This window comes from Bombus terrestris, chromosome 7 (genome assembly GCF_910591885.1).
Source record: "Bombus terrestris chromosome 7, iyBomTerr1.2, whole genome shotgun sequence".
NCBI classification, from domain to species: Eukaryota; Metazoa; Arthropoda; class Insecta; order Hymenoptera; family Apidae; genus Bombus; species Bombus terrestris.
In genome coordinates, this window is record NC_063275.1 from 14,055,686 (window position 1) to 14,076,254 (window position 20,569).

A 20,569-nucleotide genomic window follows, 5' to 3' on the forward strand; every position below is an offset into this window, starting at 1 on the left:
AAGCTCGCCGCTATCTCCTCTCGTTTCCGTGCCCGCAGCGGAACGACCGTTGCTCCGCTGTACTTCGTGGTGGGGTACACCTCCGCGTCTACCCTCGGGGGCATCTTCCACACAACGCAGAGGGGCCGGGGGGCGAGGCGGGGGCCTCCTCCTTCTTCTACGCTGCATGATTCCGCGCCTTCGCCCCCGGGCTAACCGAAACGGCTCTTACGTGTGTATATGTAAGTACACGTACCAACGTACTGGCATCTGCCTGCAGCGCTCCGGGCAAGGTGTACTTCTTCTTCATCATCTTCCTCTTCGTCGTCCTCGTCCTCGTCCTCGTCTCGTCTCTCTTCCCGTTTCTCTACTTACCTTCGTCTCTTCGCGTTCGTCTTGATAATTCCAACTTCTTCGCGTCATTTTGTGGTTCGTGGGAGGGAACGCGTTATGAGGACGTATTTTAGGTCTGGTGATTTGGAGATTCGGGATTAGTTATGGGAAAATTTGGGGGAGGATTTATGGAGTTCGAGAAATTGGTGTTTCGTAGATGATATTGGATCAAGGATGAAGTCGTATCGAGGGAATGGGAAAGTTTGTCGTAAGCGATCATTGTTCTTTGATTTAGATTTTGTTAGTCATGTAACGTAGAAATCAGGATTTGTTCCTAAAGAATTGTTTCTTATAGAATATTTAAAACGATACTAAGTTCAAATTACCTATTCTTTTATAGTAATCCAAAATAAATATTATACTATTGCTTGACCGTGGATGTTCCTACTTACTAAAAACTCCAACCAGTATCTTTGAGTATTTTATATATTTTCGCCTATTATGTGCATTCTATACGTTTTTGTACCTTAGAATTTTTACCTGAAAACTCGCCATCTACCCATTACCAACTCAAGTATTGCTACCATCATGATAATATGGTACACATTTCCGCTTCCGGATGAATGAAATGCACTCTTCTTAGAAAAAGCACCACTTCTGACGTAGTAGATCATCGATGTACTAATCCGTTTCTTCCTCGCAATTTCTTTACTATCTGTCATTTAATTCTATTTTATCGAAACGAGGATGTTTCTCTCGTTACCTTCTGGAGAATTCCTCGGTCTCGTCCGTGGCGTGTTTCTATATTTAGTGTCACATGTTCCTCGTGCTTCGCCTCGGGCAAGGTACCTCTTCTTTCTTGCTTCTTCATCTCTTTTTCGATCGTAGATGAAGAATACATCTTAGCATTTAAATGATCTTTCGTTTTAGACGCCAACACTTTATAACGTTAATTCACATTAACGAAGGCGTCACCGTTCCATGGTTTCTTATCTCGCGAACAAAGATGGCCAACGATAGAAGAAGCCTCTGGCGTCATCTCTTTCTCTTCTGCACACGATTCTCCGAGTAGCTCCTCGAGGGCTGACCAACACGACTCTAAATCTCCTGTGCGTGCGTTTCTGCACCATCAAATGTCCTGCCTGCATTGCCTGCAGCTACGCGTACCCCTCCTATCCATTTCTTATTTCTTCCTGCTTCTCTTTACTCTCTTGCGCGTCCTTCCTGTTTCTTTTCAGTGCCTCGCTGTCCCTCGCGTTGGATTTATATCGACGCGATTATTGTGCAACGATACGATGTTTGATAATCATTTTGTGGAAATATATTAATTTCTGTCGGTTTTTTGAAATTTGTTTATTTCATATTAATATTATTTAAATTTTCATATTTTATAATCTTTTTTCTTTCGTTTGGTGACATTAAACAATGCTTTTCAATTTATCGATAATTACCGACCTCGTGAATAAGATGTTAAAGACAAATTAATTAGTAGGAAGAGATAAAAAGAGTCCTACCTGAATGATTGTTCCATACTCTCAACGATGATTCATTTTCTTCGTGAAATGCAGACATTGATCACAGATAATAACTTCACAACCAGAAATATCGGTCAAGGATATTATATTATTATCTGCTACTTTATCAGAAAAATACGATCAATAACGCGATAAACGTTCATTGCCCCAATGCCTTATCCTACGTAGCATAAAAAGCTATATATACATATGTATACACACCCTACGTCCTTGTCATATCTTTAATGATCTAATTATAAAAATCCTTTACGCAAACAACGATAAATCGTAGGCATTGACTGGTGATAGTAGGTGAAAAGTTTCTAGAGTAAAAAAGTAAATTCCACATTGTCTGTCAGACACGAATATTTTATTATAAATACTTTTCCCCCTCGTGACCATGTAGCGTTTTACATGTTAAAGTCTTCTCTCGGCGTTGAAACGAATGCATCGAGTCACCGCGAACATTCACGACGTATGGAGGAGCCAACGTTTTCACATTTGCACTAATTTCACGCGGACGAGTGCCACATCTGTGCGACAGGCCGCGTATTCGCAATTATCACGCGGCGTACGCCATTTTTCATTCGTTATACGGGCTTAGCCCACACGCCACGCATTTACCGTTGTAATTGTAAAACCAATTAAGTCGGTTTTCTACCGTTCTACGGAACAGATGCGTCGCATCGCGTGATATTACGTTCGCATCAGATACGAGCCGCAGCTGATGTCGAAACTAATCGCTTACATTAACACTACGATCCAGACGTTGGACAGGCCTTTTGTTGTTGCCTGTTTTTCCCCTCCTGATCGATTAAACTAACGTGCAACAGACTTTGTCAGCTGGACAATCGACCGCTGGTTGACGCAGTAACCGGTTACAGAAGTCCAAGCATTCGCCTCCGAAGTGCCGGCAATGAGTCCTATATTTCGATTTCACTGTGAACAGAAATTGTCTCTTTCATACAGTGGAACAGGATGTAGAAATTGTAGGAGAATTGATCGTTTGATAACGGATTGCTTTTTTGTTGAGTCGATACTACTTTTGACATGTCAGTGAGGAGTTTCTAGAAACTGCTGGTTGAAATGATAAATAAGAGGTCGTACATATTTATGCGTGACAGTTTCTATGATATGATATATGTTGTAGAAAGAAAAATTTGACGGTAATCATATGAGAAACGTCACATTTTTGTCTTTTATTGACGCGTATATCACAAAAATTCTATTTCTTTCTTTTTGCTTGATCTAAGAATTAAATACGTGTTTATACATCGACCTAAATATTTTATAAACCGATTATCTGTTTCATATCTTTAAACTTTAACAGAATATTTTTCTTCTCACTTTTTATAGTTATATTAAAATGCCCCTTTTTATTCATAAAATAGCATCATAATCAGAAAATTAACAACAAACATTGACATCAAATTTATATCTCTTCACTGTGTCCTTAAAATACACGTGCAACACGATAGGCTTATTGGAAATTTTCTAATTTTGTATCGTATTGTCCGATGAATTACGCTTTTAAATATCGAATGAGGAAATAGTTAAAGGAAACATTAGATAGGGCAGAAGAACAGATTGAATGAATACTAAAGAGGAATAAAGTTGAAAGAGCCGATTGGATGTAGTAGGCTAGCGACATGTTTCGTGAAAGTGCGGGCACAGTGACGCATGAATTAACTCGTCGACGTGTTCGTTCGAAATTCACGGCGCGCAAAAGTGAATCTCGAGAGTATTCGATTTGGCACAGTAGAAATTATGGTGTTGCGTGTGTGCCGTACCGGCGAGCGTGAAATTGCTATATCCAGTTGTAACGCACGGTTACGTTATCGTTACTGCCTCATAATTACCATCGGTCTTCTGTGTGTATTTTATACCGTGACGGGAATAAACGAAAGCGTGCCGTTTCCATACCAGCTCGCGGACATCAATAAAGAACTCGTGCAAACGATGGAAATACGTAAATTACGCTTCAAACTAACCTAACGTCAAACTCCTTTCACGAACTGCTTATTAGTAACCAACCGAGAAAATGAATATTCTTGTTTCTCTTATAGTTATTGCTTTTAGGTACGAAAATTTTAGATAATCGACGATATAATAATTTATTACCTCGTTCGAGTCTAATTGAAGAGATTCCTGGAAAACGGATCCATAAGACGAAACAGTGACTCAAATTTTGAACGGATTAAAAGTATTAATTCTAGTTTGCTAATATCAGCTAAGTTTTGGCCGATAATTATAATTGCTGTTAAAGAACCTTGTTCTTTTTATATTTGTATAATGAAGAAGATCTTCATAAAATAATTCAACTATTGAGTTAGAAAACAGGCTCATCGAAAACATTTATCAGGAAACTCGAACAAATTTTACTTCATTTAGTATATGTATGATGAAGTACATGCGACGTGAATGAAATAACAGATTTATAATAAAATAACTAGATTTATAGACACTTTTTTCAGAAAGTTCATCAACTGCTCCATTTAAAAACCATACTAGATCAAATAATACACTTACCCACGCTGCAACACATGTTACTTGATTGTGGACACGTAGCACCGACGATCAAATCGTCACATTTCATCGGTTCAAGGCAATTCTCTTCAGGACATATGCTGTTTGCGGTTGTATACTCTGGAAATAGAAGATTAGTATTTTCAGCTTATCATCGCTGAGGATCTTTAAGCAATTGGTTGGACATCGTGCGACGAAATTTTGTACGATCGACAGAAGAGTTTCGATGGAACATGAGGTCAGTGAAGCGAGTGAAACAATGGGAGGGTTGAGACGGGCTCGCTGGGGCGAATATTTCAATTTACCAGGACGTTGCTGTGTCGCGGTAAAGAAAGCCACTCGTTCTTCGTCCCATCAAAGGGAAGTTTGTAGCTACTTATGGGTCTTGCATGCCGCCACAATGTAAAATCACAGTTAAACATCGAACGAAAAAGATCGAAGGTACTACGAATGAATAATTTGATAAAATTCACAATTATTCAGACACTTATATTCAATTTAAGAACAGATTGCTTCTATTATCTTCCAAGTGCTTAGATTATAGCGTTGAATTAAAGTGGCTAGTCTGAGAAGCGAATTACCTTGATTTCTCCTACCGTTTGCAAAAGAATATCCGCGTGACGAAGCGAGTGAAAATTCTTTATAAAGTCGAGTCTCTTCGTTGATCTTAAGGTCATTCACTTTTGTTACCATCTTTCAGGTGTTGATATAAGAAACATTTACTTTTTAATATGTACATTGCAAAGATTTGTTAAATTTATAAAACCACGCGATACTTATTCGAATCCATCATCAAAATATTGGTTAACGCTATAACTATCAATCTGTGTTGTGAGTAATGTAAATATATTTATTTAACGTGGTATAATGGAAATAAATAAGCCGATATAACTATATAAAAATAAATAACAGATATACATAATTATATTGTGTATAAATATACACGCATAGATAATAATAATTAAAGTAGTACAATAGAAATAAATAGGTATAAATATAATTATATAATAAAGGTAATAAATATACATAGTTATATTTTTACCTCAGTAGTTACAAAAGCGAAAAATCTGAATACTATTATTTTGACGAATCTGGTAGTTCTAGCGTTAAGTTAATCGATTTGATCGTTAGACCTCTGTTTCCTTACCGATGAAGAGCAGAAGGGTGGCCACGAGGGCGACGTGAAAAACAGACAGGCAGAGCTTCATGTTGTCGTTGATGATGTGTCGAGGAACGCGTGCCTCTTTGACAGTCGACGATTCAATGGTCTCACTTTCCCGGGTCGAGCATTATATAAACGTAAGCGACCAACGTTACGCGACACGTATACACTCGCACACAGGCGACCGCCCGCCCATTTCGTCGTCGTGCATTTCATTATCTCTCCGAGACCAATGTACGAACACGTTGTTAGTTCTGTCTTGAAGCAATTCGATCGATCAGTCACGGTGATTTCCGGAGTGAAGCGCGCTTTCGTACTTCCCCTCGCGAGTAAACAGTTGACGCACGTACAGCTTGTTAGGCATGTTGACGACTGGATTAATGTTTAATCTGTGACATCCGTGCAATATCGAATGTTTTCATTTTATTCATTTTTACCCACCACAGAGAGGAGAAGTATCGAAGATTTTTTTCTACGACATCAAAAGATAACTCTAGGAGAGTATGTGTTTTTAGATTTATACACTATTTTTTCGATTTTGCTATAGATAACGAGTAATTTCTTCCTACTTTTCTTTCTCGTTAAGATAAATGCTAAAGACAACAAACTGAGATCTTCTTATCGATCTTTGGCATCCATGTAACCGCAGATTTTTAATTTCTATCCGTTTCAAGCCTTCGTTTTGCAAATGTAGATATTGTAAATGAAGATTTTCGATATGTAAAGTGGTTATTTTCTGAAGATTTTGTTTGTCGAGACCTTTGTATCAATTCTAGAATACATAAGACCACAGATTTTCGCCTCCCTTATGTTTCTTAATTTCTATTTTTTATTTCCTCCGAATATATAAAATTTCATATATGTATATAGGTGTGATAAAGTATGTTAGGACGAGCGGTATTGATGCTCGTACCACGCTCGTTATAGCATCTATTAGTTGCAACATATATTCTTGAGTAGATTAATATAAGCATAAGCATACGTTATTAGGAATAATTCGTCTTAGGCCCACAGTTAAAAGCATGGTTACAGCTAGTACAACGATTTAAGCAGTGGAAAAATATAATTTAAATAAATAATTTCGCATCGTCAATTAGCGTTTACTCTTTACCATCGTAACGAAGGTGGAGTGGAAAAATTGGCAGAACGGCTAATCTTTCTTCGTGTTCGTTGTAGCGTCCTTGCACGTTATAGCATTCTGATCTTAGTCATAAAAATTGCTCGTTACTACGTTATAGCGTACCTCATCGTATACAAATTTTCATCGGAAAGATTAAAAACGCTAATGCGTCACTAGGAGCACGTCTCAAAGTTTTTACCAGCTCCCATAAAATTGTCGTTAATTTTCCGGAGCGGGTCGGTTATGATCGAGTCTGATCCATGCACTTCGTCGAGAGAAGATTAATGAGCCTCCTGTCGACACAGAGCAATGTTATCCGAATTGTGTCGATAAAAGGTTTACCGATGATTTATGACTGATCCCCTTCGTTTAATGGAACCACCTCGAAAATTCGAAAACTTTGGTCATACCTGGTCGAGCAACGATTGTTCCGGCAACCTTTTTAGATATCGAGACTGTAGTAGCCGTTGCTGGTCGAAACTTTACTTAAAGGACACCACTTTACCTCTGGCGAGAGAATGTTTCGTGTTCAGATACTCGTTTAAATGACTCAAGCCATTCTCGATGATTCGATCTGGACACCTTAAGTGACCTTTCATGGAAGTACATATCCGTTTATCGAGGCTTTTATGAGCATTCGGTAATATTCTTTTTGTCAGTGACATTGAAATTATATCGTCACTATACCACGTAATAAGGATAATTTCACCTCTGCGAATTTTATGAAGAAATTTACACGTAGTTATCTTATCCCTTTTATGGAAGACAAATATTTCTCTCGAGATAAATAGCTAGAAGAAAAAGTACCGAATAATACGTATCTTTATCCGTGTTGTTTCGTGATATTATCCCAGATATAGGGAATATTTCCAGGAACACATTATTCTTAACGCGAACCGCGTATTTTGTAAGTAAATTTCATTGACTTCACGGTGTCGTTTAAATTCAAGGAAAAATAGTTTCTTTGGAAAGTTTTGGCGAACTAACGCGTTTGAGAGTCAATAAACTTTGAAGATTATTGAACGCGTTGTTCACCGAGGCTATCTTAGAATCTTATCAAAAAACAAAGTTGGAACTTATCTAATTTATCAAACTGGATTTTATGTGAGATTTCGAGACGCGTAAGTTTCTACTACTTACTTAATCTTGAGATAGTTGGGCCGTTTTCCGAAAGTATCAAGCCTCTATTTTTATTCACCATAATTAAAAAGACGTCATAGAAAACGTAAAGATAGAAAGTAAAAAGAAAAGAAAAAGAAAACGCAGTCACAGTCAGAAAGGAACACTCAGTACTTTATTGTTAATCATTTCAACGTATACTTGAATCCATCTTAAGAATTACAGAAAGGTGCGTGCAGAGGGGAACGTTTGAACGCTTCACTCCGTTTGGCACTTTACCAACAATTTTCCTGTGATAGTTAACGTTCTGCAACGATGTGTTATTGACATTATCGTACCATCAAACAGGTTGGTAGCATTGGTGGCGTTCAAACGTTCAATTCGCAGTTCTCGGAATTCGAGGCGACGAAGAGCTCAGAATCGCTTGATCGATTCCTCTGGCAGCGTTACAGCGATCGTTTACGCCTCGTTGTCTCTCCTCTCTGCCCTTAAATGGTAAATCAAAGGAAAGAGCGTGATGATTATGCGTTTAGGTTTCTCGCGAAGAACAGAGTTTAGTCGAGTTTCTTTTTTTCGAATCTACGCCCGTTAAAGATGTGAGGTTTTTCTTTCGAACGGAAAGGAATACAATGGAACGATATAAGTACTTTGCTACGTACGACGGGCTTTCGAATGTACAAGTATAAGTCGGGAGGTTTGCGTTGCTGGTGGGCGCGTCGTGTCGCTTCGAGAAATAGTAGAATTTCTATAACGCGATATAATGCGATGATTAGGATCAGAGATTTCTATAGAATAGTTATGTAAACGTGATCTTGGAAAATTTATGCTTTACCGCGTCTATTGTTCGTATAAATTATTAACACATTGTGTACGTAAAGTAAATAATAGATTTACTGATTGATCGTTGTATAATTTACTCAGCTGTCTACGCTGGGGTTAAATGAAAACAAGCAAACGACGCCACTTCTGTCGATGATTTTTAAGAATATTCAAAACTTAAAAAATGTAATTCCTGTACACAATATATTAAGATCGGTGTAATTAATTCGTGTATAGCATAGTTTCTCCATTCGAGGGAAGTGAAGGAACACGATTGAATGTTTTTCGAAGGCACCAGCAGTCGCGAAAATTCCCAGAGTTTACCTAGCGTCAGTATCTAGTCTCGTATGTACAAGTGGATAGACTTATCGGTGCTTAGCATCGCGGTATACGCGTCTTCAGTGTTCAGAATACTGTACACGATATATAGCACTTTCATAGGAATTGAAGGACCGAGCTGACTAGAAAATATCGAGGCGACGTTTTCGTCGGACGACCGGGCAAAAATTCACCGAGATTCTGGCGAAGTCGTCATTTTTTTTCGTATTTTTATATATTTTTAAGTTTTTAGTTTTGCCCGATCGATAGCCAGAGATAGAGATCGAGTACAGAAGAACCCTTTTCAAGGCTTCGCCTTGCTTCGCTTCAGAGATAAGAGTGCATCGCGAAAATTTCTCCTTCGATCATCTCTTTACGATCGAGAAAATCTCAAAATTCGGCGCGGCTCGTTCTCCACAGCATGCACTAAAACTAACGATTGTACACTTCCGTCGAGTCTCGACGTCGGGAGTTTTTAGTCGGCAAGAGGAGATTCATTGTCCGTTCTCTTGTATCACAGTTTAGTGGAATCTTTTATGCACCAGGTCGATAGTCCGCGATTACGTTTTTCAGGAACGTATAAATGTCTTTGAACGTCGGTCTCGAGGTCTCGTCCCTCCGCCAGCATGAGCACATCATCCTGTAGACTTCTTCCGGACACATCGTGGGCTTTGGAAGATATATCTGAAATGAAAATACAGATTTGTTAAAGAGGTTACTTATCTAATCTTCCAACTTTTTTTTACTGAACTAATACACTAAGAACCAATCAATGAAATAATATGTTAAGGCGCAACGTTATTAAAAGACATAAACAGAGTACTGTACAAGACTCCATTATACGTATCAGAGACACAAAAAATGTTTGTAAGATTTAAAATTATGTTAATCATAGCATAGTAAATACAATTTCGTAAAATTGTAGGATTTAATTGGTGAAGGATATAGCAACGAAAAGTATCTTAAGTAAATACTTTCTTTTATTTTTCCCTTTTCTTTCAAGGCCACTATATTAAACCACGGAACTCAATAATGTAAATCAGAAGAAAATAACAAATAGAATGTAGCATATTAACATGTTGGTCTTTGAAATCTTAATTAATTATTTTCGTCTTTTTATCGAGTGAAAATATCGTTACTATCGTAAACTATTTTAAAATAAGAATTTACAAAATGTATCTATGTATATCTAACACGTATATCTTGATTCTTAAAATATAATATACGCTATAAAGAAAAGAGGAACGCTCGAATACCTGTAACTCAGCCCCATAGTACATATGCTCTGCGTTCTGTATCACTTGATCGTTGGTTAGATGTTGGAAAGGTTTCTCTCTGGCCAGGCTCATCACTTCCCACAAAGTGACAGCGAACGACCAGACGCTGCTCGAGCAAGTGTACCTGTCCTAGAATCGAAACGCGCAAGTTCATTGGTACTATTCCCATTTATGGACTGGTCGATCGATCTAGAACGCGCTCGTTAAAGAGAGAACGAGATTCGCTTGACGAAAATCATTTAGCCTTACCAGCAGAATGCTTTCCCACGGCAGCCATCTGATTGGCGCCGGCGGTCTGCCGCCTATGTCACTGTAATCCTTCTTGTAAAGGTCACTGCACATCGCTATGTCGGTCACTTTCACGGTGTAAGAGCGGCCCACTAGACAGTTTCTGGCTGCCAGGTCCTTGTGCACCAGATTCTTTGACTCGAGGAACCTCATGCCAGATGCTATCTGTGTCCCCATGTACATCAGGCAGCTTTGACTAAAATCATAATATAATGCTTTCTTTTCAACCTGTCGACGTTAATTGATGTTCGTTCGTTCGTTGTCCGATCTATGGAATGTACGAACAACTCTATTTTCATACAAGAACGAAACAATTTCTATTCCTAAGATCACGGCGCTTTCGAACATTCCTTCACCGGAGTTTCGCTCGTTTATCTCGTCGATTCTATAGATTGAATGAATAAATCATTATTTATTCTAAAATTCTCATAGCTTGGATTGTGATGTAAAATTCTGTTATACGTGATATAGGATGAATGGCTTCAAAAATTTATACCGAAATACTTTTTTCTCTTTGTAAATCATAAATTTTTGTTGCCGTTTTATCATTTTAATGAACGCAAAGGAGCTTCGCTTAATAATAAAACCAGTGAACGTGGGTGTTCGACGTTATGGACAGTACTTATGTACGTACCATTAAATATTTATATAACGACATAAATTCGAAACGTAATAATTTACATTTACCTAAACCTTCTACCAGAGTGCATTAGAACTTTTAAACTACCCAGCTTGCATATATCGTACAATAGATAAAAGCTAAAGTTTATAGCTACCTACAGGAATTGAGGGATTAATGCTTCATAGCAAAGCTTCATTCTCTTTCAAATTTTCTCGGGAACTTCTCTTTTTTCTCTCTCCACGTTCACGAATATAAAATATTACGTTAATTATTATCCGAGTAACAAAGCATTTGGCGGAACATTATCAGCAACGACAAGAGTAATGTACGATCTCGTAATCGTATATAATCGGAAGCTGTATAACGCGGAAGTGCCATTAAGATCAATCGGGTACGTTATAAACGAACCAGGCTGCGATTGTACCGAATAAAAGAGAGGCCGCGCGACAAGTGAATATATTATTCATCCGTGAATTATTACAGTGATCGGTGGTACCATCGCGATTCCATTTCGTAACGCTCGTATAAGGCTATGTTCGAATTATCCGTGTGCCCTGTGATGCTCGTACGTATCGTTTTAGAATCGGTGCACCGCGGCGAATAGCGGTATCTCACCTAAGGGCTTTCAAATTGCAGCTTGGCCTAAGCGTTCCCGTAAGTGGCACACTGTACTGAAGATAATGGGCGAGATCACCGAGTTCCGTGTACTCGATGATCGTCCACGGGACTGGTTCCACGGTGCACACTCCCAGGATCCGAGCTACGTTCGGATCGGACAGGCTGGACAGAAATCGGACTTCTCTTATTTGGTCCGTCGTACTACCGGCTCGAATGTCACCGCCGCAAGTAGGCACGCGAGCCACCACCAATCTCGGAGCATCTGCCACCACGTCCTCTAATCCGACTGCTTCGCATACTATCGCCTGAAAATCGTGAAAAAAGGAAATTGTCACTGGCGAGTAGGTTCTTGGAAAGTCGAATAATAATCGTATAAATTTGCGTTGCACAGTTTTCTGGAGTTAATTTTACTTTTTATAATTTCGTGGACGTAAATTCTTTTAAAGGGTAATGAAACGAGGGTGTATTCAGGACGAATGATTTAAGAAGTTATTATTTGTGCCTTTAATTTATCATGACTAATAAAAATAATTACGTTGCGCGTATTCGTATCGTTTGGTCGTTTCTACGAATTTTTCTTATACTGTGCTGAGAAACGGTTAAGTATTCTGCGTAGGTGAAATTTTACTTGGAAGTAAAATATGATGCTCCTAGTTGATGTATTCGGTTGAAGACTATGAAGGTGTGTATTCATTTAAAAATAAAGAATACGAAGAATAAACGACAATAGAGATTTATCCTTAAAAGAGTTGATTAACTAAAGAATGACTGAGAAAAGGATATAATAAACAATGATTAAAATGAAAGGGAAGATTTTGAAAATATTATGATTAAACTCTTGTAATATATCATACTTGTATAAAATAGGAAAGAAACAAGTATGACACTTTGTCTTTACGGCTTCGTGCAATTTTAACTACATTTATATGTCATTAATCTTCGTAACTACACAACAATAATGGGCAATTGGCCTAGATATTGTTGTACTCTCGTTAGGAGACAAGTTGCGTGCAAATGGTGTGCAACGCCACGCAGTTTGCGCATTAATCGTCCAAGAGGCTGGAAGACAACACTTCGCAGCTTCTTCGGCCTGTTATCGTCGTTAATGCATACATAAACCAATGAATCCCGGAAGTATATTGATGCGGAAATCTGTGTCCGTGTGCACATCATGTACGCGCATAATGTACACAGTAAGTGCATTATCCCGATGCTCCGTTGTCGTTCCCCTTCGATGTTCCGCGGGTAAAGTTTCCTTGTAGCTTGCAGACGAACGTATTACTGTGTATTGTGGAGTCGTAATAAAAACGTGTAACATCGCCACTGATACCATTTAGTTTATCGATCACGTGATTCTAACATCGACTCAGCCGCTGACACAGATCTTATGCTAATTACATCAGTTTCGTGGGTTTTTCCAAATGTATTAAATGTCTTTATTTTAGCGATGAATATTTTTATCTTCATTCTTAGATTCAAACTAAGCACAACACGATTTTTCGAACACATTTTTATTATCAGATTGCGGTTGTTCACGCAAGTTCGTGTTTTCATGGGCGTAATTAAAGAAATAAGTATACAGAAGATAAATAGAGAAAGATAAACATATGGATAAATAAGAAGATAAAGAAACATTCTAAATGGGAATTTGTTTCATTCGCTAAATATTATACCGTAATATGTAGTATTTTGGGGGGTTATATACATATTTTTGCCTATTACGTATCTTCTATAAATTTTTACGTTTTTAATCCCTTCGTACTTTACCGCCATGGAATTTTGTGTATCATTTAAACCGATAAAAAATGGAAAAAAATTTAACGAATTTATAGATACTTGTAACTTCTTTTCTTTCGAAACAAAATTCTCGATTTTCACCATAAGGATTTCCGCCGTGAAAATATATCGAAATCGATAATTAATCGTATTTTTTAAATTTTCGGAATGCGAAGAACTAAACTCCCCTTTCTCATATCAACGTTATTACCGAGCAAATTTAGATTAAACAGTCGCGAACGTAACAAGCGAGTGTTAAAGGTTAATGCAACCCGGGAAAACGAGAATCGTGTTTCATCATCATCTGCGTTTTCGTATTAGTTATGAGAGAAACGAAACGCGTTCACGAGATAGCGGAGCTGCATTCCACGTGCACGTGCACGTAGCGAAGCGCATCATTTCCCAATCGTTTATCGCCGTACCTCGCCGATATTCCTCGAGCCAAGTTTCTCCGTGGTACGTAGGCACTGTCGCGGTATATTGGTGGGCTCTATCTCCTTGCACTTGTACGGTTTGTTCATGCTGGGCGCGATATTCCAGCTGACGACAGGTGCGGGTATCTGTGAAAACGATACAGAGATCGTCAACGTTCGTTGCAATTTGTTACAAAAATATTTTTATAACCGGATGTTTGAATTTATTAGTATTTCGAGATGAAAAGAGTAGATATGTTTTAAGTAAACAGAGACTGTAACGTGATTTCATTGTGGGTGAGTAGAGTTACATTATAGAAGAGATAAAGATTCAATTTTTTTTTTCAACTTTAGGTCTTCTCATTTGAAATTTATTTTCATTTCAATTAATCGAAATTTAATTTTCTAAATCCAGCTGAGAGTAATTAAGGATCCTTTTTAAAAAAGAATTACAGGTCTCTGGTGAATATTGAATTTACATATGTATACTCGTACATAGAGATATCAAGCGTATTTTCTGCCTTAATATCGGAATCATTTTGAGAAAGTTTTATTCATTTCGTAGATATACAGAAAAGCAATTATACTTATCAACTCAAACTAGCTTCGATTCGTACTAGCTTCAAAAGTTCAATATCTTTGTCAAAGAATAAACTATACATATTTTCTGTTTATTTCGTTTCATCGTGTATCATAATTAAGATTCTCCAATTTAGATTTTATCTGTATTTATCGAAATCAAAGTGCCGATTAATCAATTTCATCTTCTAGATTGCTGGTTGAAGCTAATGGTCACTACGTACAAACCTTGTGTTTCTCTTTAGGAGCTGTGTGCCAACGTTTCGAGTGGATTTGATCGACGTCCCGTTGGTGATTAGACGCGGCTGCGATATTGAGTTTCGCAGTTGGACTGGTGTAACTTTGGAGAGTCCTGTAGTGTTGAGAATGTCGTGCGGGAGAGTTTGTCGGCGATGAGGAACAACTCGGTGGTCCTATGGCTGATTCAGGTCTCGTATCGAGTCGAACGCTTTCTTCCGAGACGTTCACGTCCTTCAGGTCTTTCGGGGATTCTTGAAAGAAATCGATTTTTATTTACCTTCAACGCGTTGCTTCGTAGAATACAGGAAAAACCAAGATACCTTCGGAAGAATTTCTTATTTCTGATATTTCACTACTTCATATAAAAGACTAAAAATGTAGCACGATTTATACTGACATAATCTTTAAGTAGAATTTTTAAATGGTTTTACGTATGAACGTTTTATAGAAGAAATAACATAGAAACGTATATGACAAAGTTATATGAAAGCAGCAAATAAATGTTCATTAAAAAACACAGTGATGAAGATGGTAAGTTACGTATTTTCTGCCATTCTACTTTTAATATTAAAACAGGACTAATTTTTGTCTCTCATTTTCTTTACTTCTTCCTCTTGTTTAAAACGAGTCATACGCGTTCTACGTTATTTAGGTCAGAATACCATTTAACGTAGCATTAAAAAAAAAAGAGATTGTAAATAAGGGAAAACCATAAATTACCCAACCTATGTAAAAATATCTAAAAGTTTCCACGTGAAAACATTTTCTATAAATATATTTACTTGCCATTATAAAACAAGTAACGTATACCTTGCAATAGTTTTGCAATGAGGCTTTTGTACGATGTTGTGTACCTTCAAAATTGAAGAAAGGTAATAAAGTAAATTACTCGATTCAAGTTTCAATGGCCACGTGCGTTGCGAAGGGGGAAAATTTTATCTGCGTTCCTCGAAAGCAAGAAGCGAAGGATTTCGTGTTATAAAACTCACCGGAAGTGGCCACTATCGCGTACGTAGATTTATATTGTGGGCTGACAAGGGGTGAATTGAATTGTTCCATTGTCAAAGACTCGTGCATGCTTCCGTCCTCTGGCATGTCCGGCGATACGTGATTGGCAGTCTCTGTCAGCATTCCACCGGGAGTTAAATTTAGTAGGAGTCCCTGTAAACCGTTCGAATTGTTTGTATCGATCGAAAGTATACAGAAAAGCCTGCCATATTAGCCAAATATAATTTCTACATCGCGTACAGTTATATTCGTTAATGGAGTACTTTTCTATTTCTCGTTTCGAACGAAACCCGCTCGTGTTGACTGGTATATACTACAGATGACAAAGTTTGGAGACTTTTAATGACAAATTAAAATCCGTCTTATCGTTCTGGAAAAGTTTCGGCATATTTATGAGCTGGCTCTTACCTTCATGTTTATGGCGAATCCAAATGGATTTTTCAGAACGGTCGGCGAACTCTGAAGTTTTTGCCGTCGATTCAGAAGTAGAATAATGACGAACACCAGCAGAAGAAGTAGGATAATGGCAGTCAGAACACCTATTAGTACCTCTAAATATTCCTGACCCTCTCCCGCTGCTGTAACTATGCCAAATGTTTCGCTTTAATGGAGAACGGTCGCCAACCATACTCTCTGTATCTTTATTTCTTTTCGCATAAGGAATGAATCGAATCATTCCTCCATATTGATCGATGTATAAATCACGATGCTTTCAATTCGATAATTATATGTTTATATAAAAAAGTAAAATAGAACAGAAGAAAAGGAATATTTAAAATCGTTTTAAAATCCAGTCAGTGCTTAATCTTTGTTTGTTCTTCGTTTTAATAAATTTAAGATCGACTAACAAACAAATATACACGACTGTTTACAACTGAGAGCATTCGAATAGCCCATCGACACAAAGGAGGTTAATCGAATAACGAAGAATGCAATTCGAGTTAGTGGAGTGAAAGCGATCCTTTTCGCGACACGGACGAATCTTTTTCCACTGGAAACGGTTTTATTGCTCTTAAAGGGCGCAGTCGACCCGGAATGCCCTTCTTTACCCTTTCTGTCGCTTAAAAAACCGTAACATTTTATCGCGAACCGGAGGAAAAGGCTAATCGCCGTTTCACTGAGAGCGAAACTTTATATAGTTGGAAGAAAGCTAAAGGAGGAGGATGAAAAACACGAGGTAGGAAAAGGAAGGAGAACAAGAATAATAAGAAGAAGGAGAGGAATGAGAAGAGAAATAAGGTGAAGTTGGAGAAAGACGAAGCGCGGGTTGCTCGATAAAGTGACTTTACAATGCGCCGTTACATTCTTCTAATTTTTCATGTCGGCTGAGCCAGCTGTTTTATCGGCTATGCGGCTCGTGTACAACGAAAACGGAGGCGGCGTCACGACGCCGGTTTTACGAGAGAAATAAATAAGCCAGCCGAGAGTGGCCTCGCGTGGCGATCAAGATCTCAGCTCGGCCCAGAGACTCGGAGACCGATTTTCTTCGATCAGCCGGCTCCTCGACACAGTTTCTTCGAGAAAAGTAAAATGATGGCCAAGTTACCTCTATACCTAGCTTCGGTATTCCTGCAATTTCGACTTTAATTCGGGATCACAGGTCCCCGTGGACCCGTACACCAGACGACTCGAACCGGAAAATCTACTCTTTAAATGACGGCCCTTTCTATCGATTCGAAAAAAAACAAGTAAAAAAAGGAAAATGGAGGGGGATACGCCAGAGGGCTTTTAATTTCTTTTGTTCCCCATCTCTATCTTGTTCCATCGCTTTGTTCCCTTTCTTTTCGGTCTTATTCCTCGTGGTCTACTTTTCATTCTTACGTATTCTTAGACTTTCTTACCATTTTTCTTTTTCCTCCTCCTTTTCTTTTCCGATAATCTTGCTTCTTTTTCCCCTTCGAGCGCCACTCGACGATAATATCAACAGGCATAAACAGCACGCCGTTTCGTATTGTTTCGATAGTACTAGCTTCCATTGGCTTTCCCCCGTTTCCTTTTTCCCTATTTCTTCCACCCTTCTATTTTTCCGCCTCTTTTCTTTCTTTTTTAGTTCCATTGCTTTTTCTTATTTTTGCGTTTACGTGGTCGGTCCCTCGTTTTCATACTACGCTGTTTTCCTACTTCACTACGTTCAACGATGTCGCAACCGAACGTCCGATTTTTGTTTTATTTGCAACGATATCAAGGCTCGAAGGGTTGGATGAAACGCAACGAGAAAATTAGAGGATTTGTGGGGTGCGCGGTAATGCCTGCGGAACACGTGATTACACTTGGGCAGATTCTCTTCTAATTAAACCGTTTCCGTCACTGTTTGTCTAATCTCTGTCCAACCAGCGGACTACTTTCTTTTCTAATTTTCCACTTTCGTCCGATTAACTGCTTATTTCACATCGACGCGACGCTACGAACTTCTCCGTCAATGTACTCCTAGCTCTCCTCTGTTAATCCCGCGCTTTATCCAGTCATTAAGCGTTACTGCTCTTTTTCTGCCTTCGTTGTCTTTTTGTTGGAAAGGCAAACTTGCCCAGGGAAGAAGTGTTATCCACTACTGGATTATTTGAAAGAGTGTGCGAAAATGTTTGTCCAGGAGAGCGGGTAACGAGGTTAAATTTTGCGGTCGTTTGTGCGGTCGGTTAAAAGGTATTTTAATATCCAGAATACACGTTACACGTGTTTTGAGAATAGTTCTTTAAATAAATATAATTACCAAGTGCAGGTAAATTTAATTTAATAACATATGAATAACTTAATGAAGCTCGTCATCGTAACAATTTGCGTTTTAACATTGGTAGGTACTACTGACGACTAAAATATAAAACTTGTATCAGAAAGTCAAAATAAAAATATATAATTTAACGGGGGACACAATCCCTTGTCAATATATTTTACAAAGACAAAAAAAAAAAAAAAAAAAGAAGAGGAAAACCATTCAAATCCTCGATGTCCCCGAAATCTACGAAAAAATTATTCAGAATTCAATTGACGAATGAAAAATTACAAATTTAGTCATTTCGATCACTTTGGTAGTTAAATATACAAAACCCACTTTTTTTAAATTTGAAATCCAATCTTTCCAATGTTCTATAGCAATTTCATTGAATCATTTTTCCCGAAGGTGCCTCGTGCATTTTTCATGAATTCCATTGTAACTTGCGGATAATCTCGACATGAATTGGATACGTACTCTTTATTTTGTTATGCCAGTAACGCAGGTTTTCGGACTCAGAACGACACGTATTTGGACGTAAAGCTGTCTATCTCCTTTTCCTGTTTTTGCACGTTATCTTTCTGTCTCTTTGCGCGGGGAAATGTTAAAAAACCGAGATTTCGCGTATACACGTGCCCGTCTCGTTATGGTTGGCTCTAACGATGCGCTCCTTTATTTTTTCGGCTGGATAATCGCAGCCACGCGCGACTGGAAAACTGCTCGTTTATTCGTGATGGTCCAGGGGAAATATTTTGAGTTTTCGGTACACAGGGAAACGAAGAGGAGTTTGCTGTTTCGTCCATCAGGGACCTGTAATTAAGTCTGTGTCTTGGTCGCTTCCTGTTTGCCTGCGACGTTTGATTTCTTTGGTTGTCTTCTTTCTTTAACACATTCGTAGCTGGTAATGCCATTGAAATCTCAAATAGTTCTTAAATAATTCTATCAAAATCTTAAATAATTCCGAGATAATTTTATCGACGTCTCAAACGATTTTAAATAATTTTATTAAAATCCAAAATAATTTTTTTAATGATCCTATCGGTATCTCACATTATACAGAACCACAAGGTTGTACAATTAAAAGACGATCGAGAATTTCAAAAATTTGATTTACCGTGATATATGTTGTATCACTTACTGTTATTAATTGAAATAGATACAAGAAATCATCGTTTTTTCAGAGTTACTGATATAATCGATCTGTATGGATTTTGAACTATGAAAAAATGTAGTAATACGTCAATGGTCGTTGATATGTTAAAAATGGTGATTATTTTAGAACGCGATGTTAGAGAATTTTATAATTTACGCCATTAAAAAATAATTTCTTCATGTTTTTATATTTAATAAAATATTCTTCGAATAACATTCACGAAGACAAATATTTTTATTCAAAATAAAATCGCGAAAAAGAGGAAAAGAATGATATAGGGGGTAATAGGGAGTCGAAGAACCGAACGATACCGATATGGGAAATTTCATTCTGATAATTGGAAATTTGATTCTTCGGTTCGTCAAAAAGTATACGCAGCGAAGAGCTTTCATAGGATAAAAAAGTGGTTCATCGCGTTATGGTTCTGTAAAACCCAGCTTTTTCCCCTGCTTGAATTAAAGCGGATGCATTCAGACATGGTTAAAGTTTTCAGAACAACTGACGCGGTAAGGATGAACCAGTTTTAGGGGAACAACGTGGTTTATTCTTCGACTCGGAATCCCGACATTCGCATTGGATAATAAAAAAATTGAAGGGCTTATAGCAAGAACGATTCTTTTCAACGTTTCTGTCTTTCTAGAAGAACAATAGCATATTCTATTTCTGTTCCATAGATTTTTTGAAACAGAACTTTTTTAAACAAAGTGTTCACAGCGTTACATAATATCAGAATACATCTGTAATTATATTACAGAAAAGTTATGTTAAATTAACTGACCAAGTTATGGAACTCGTGACAAAGCTTTTCATGAATCCAATTAATTTTCATTAAACGATAACTTAAGATTTAATTTTTTTAAAAAGATATTCCCCACATTACGTGGTTTCTATGACCATATCTGTAATTATATCAGAGAAGAATTATATCCAGTTAAATCATAAAATTGTGGACTTCGCGACAAAAGTCTTTATAGAACTGTTTCATTTTTATCCAACGA

General features: G+C 37.8%; 2 protein-coding genes and 1 long non-coding RNA gene across 4 annotated transcripts in view; 1 reads left to right on the forward strand and 2 right to left on the reverse strand.

Annotated features, from left to right (window-relative positions):
* Positions 1–2,174: 2,174 nt before the first annotated feature.
* LOC100644966 lies at positions 2,175–5,652 on the reverse strand. Its single transcript, XM_003396598.4, has 3 exons — positions 5,500–5,652; positions 4,356–4,472; positions 2,175–2,765 (listed from the first exon to the last, which is right to left on the reverse strand). Exons 1-3 carry the CDS (start codon positions 5,558–5,560, stop codon positions 2,641–2,643), a joined length of 303 nt encoding a protein of 100 aa, XP_003396646.1. The 5' UTR covers positions 5,561–5,652; the 3' UTR covers positions 2,175–2,640.
* Positions 5,653–7,906: 2,254 nt separating this feature from the next.
* Positions 7,907–20,569, reverse strand: part of LOC100645083 (discoidin domain-containing receptor 2) — a 141,041-nt gene continuing 128,378 nt past the window's right edge. The window contains exons 10-17 of one of the 2 annotated variants that reach the window (XM_048407749.1): positions 16,120–16,289; positions 15,693–15,864; positions 14,692–14,954; positions 13,894–14,031; positions 11,693–12,000; positions 10,417–10,651; positions 10,147–10,296; positions 7,907–9,574 (exon numbers count right to left, since the gene is read on the reverse strand). In XM_048407749.1, coding sequence (XP_048263706.1) covers positions 9,425–9,574; positions 10,147–10,296; positions 10,417–10,651; positions 11,693–12,000; positions 13,894–14,031; positions 14,692–14,954; positions 15,693–15,864; positions 16,120–16,289 — 1,586 coding nt within the window. In that variant the 3' untranslated portion in view covers positions 7,907–9,424. Of the gene's footprint in view, positions 9,575–10,146; positions 10,297–10,416; positions 10,652–11,692; positions 12,001–13,893; positions 14,032–14,691; positions 14,955–15,692; positions 15,865–16,119; positions 16,296–20,569 lie in introns of both variants that reach the window. The other variant, XM_003396599.4, reaches the window with a different exon arrangement.
* LOC110119446 lies at positions 13,959–16,089 on the forward strand. Its single transcript, XR_002307944.2, has 2 exons — positions 13,959–14,181; positions 14,709–16,089. It is a non-coding gene; the product is annotated as an uncharacterized LOC110119446 (long non-coding RNA).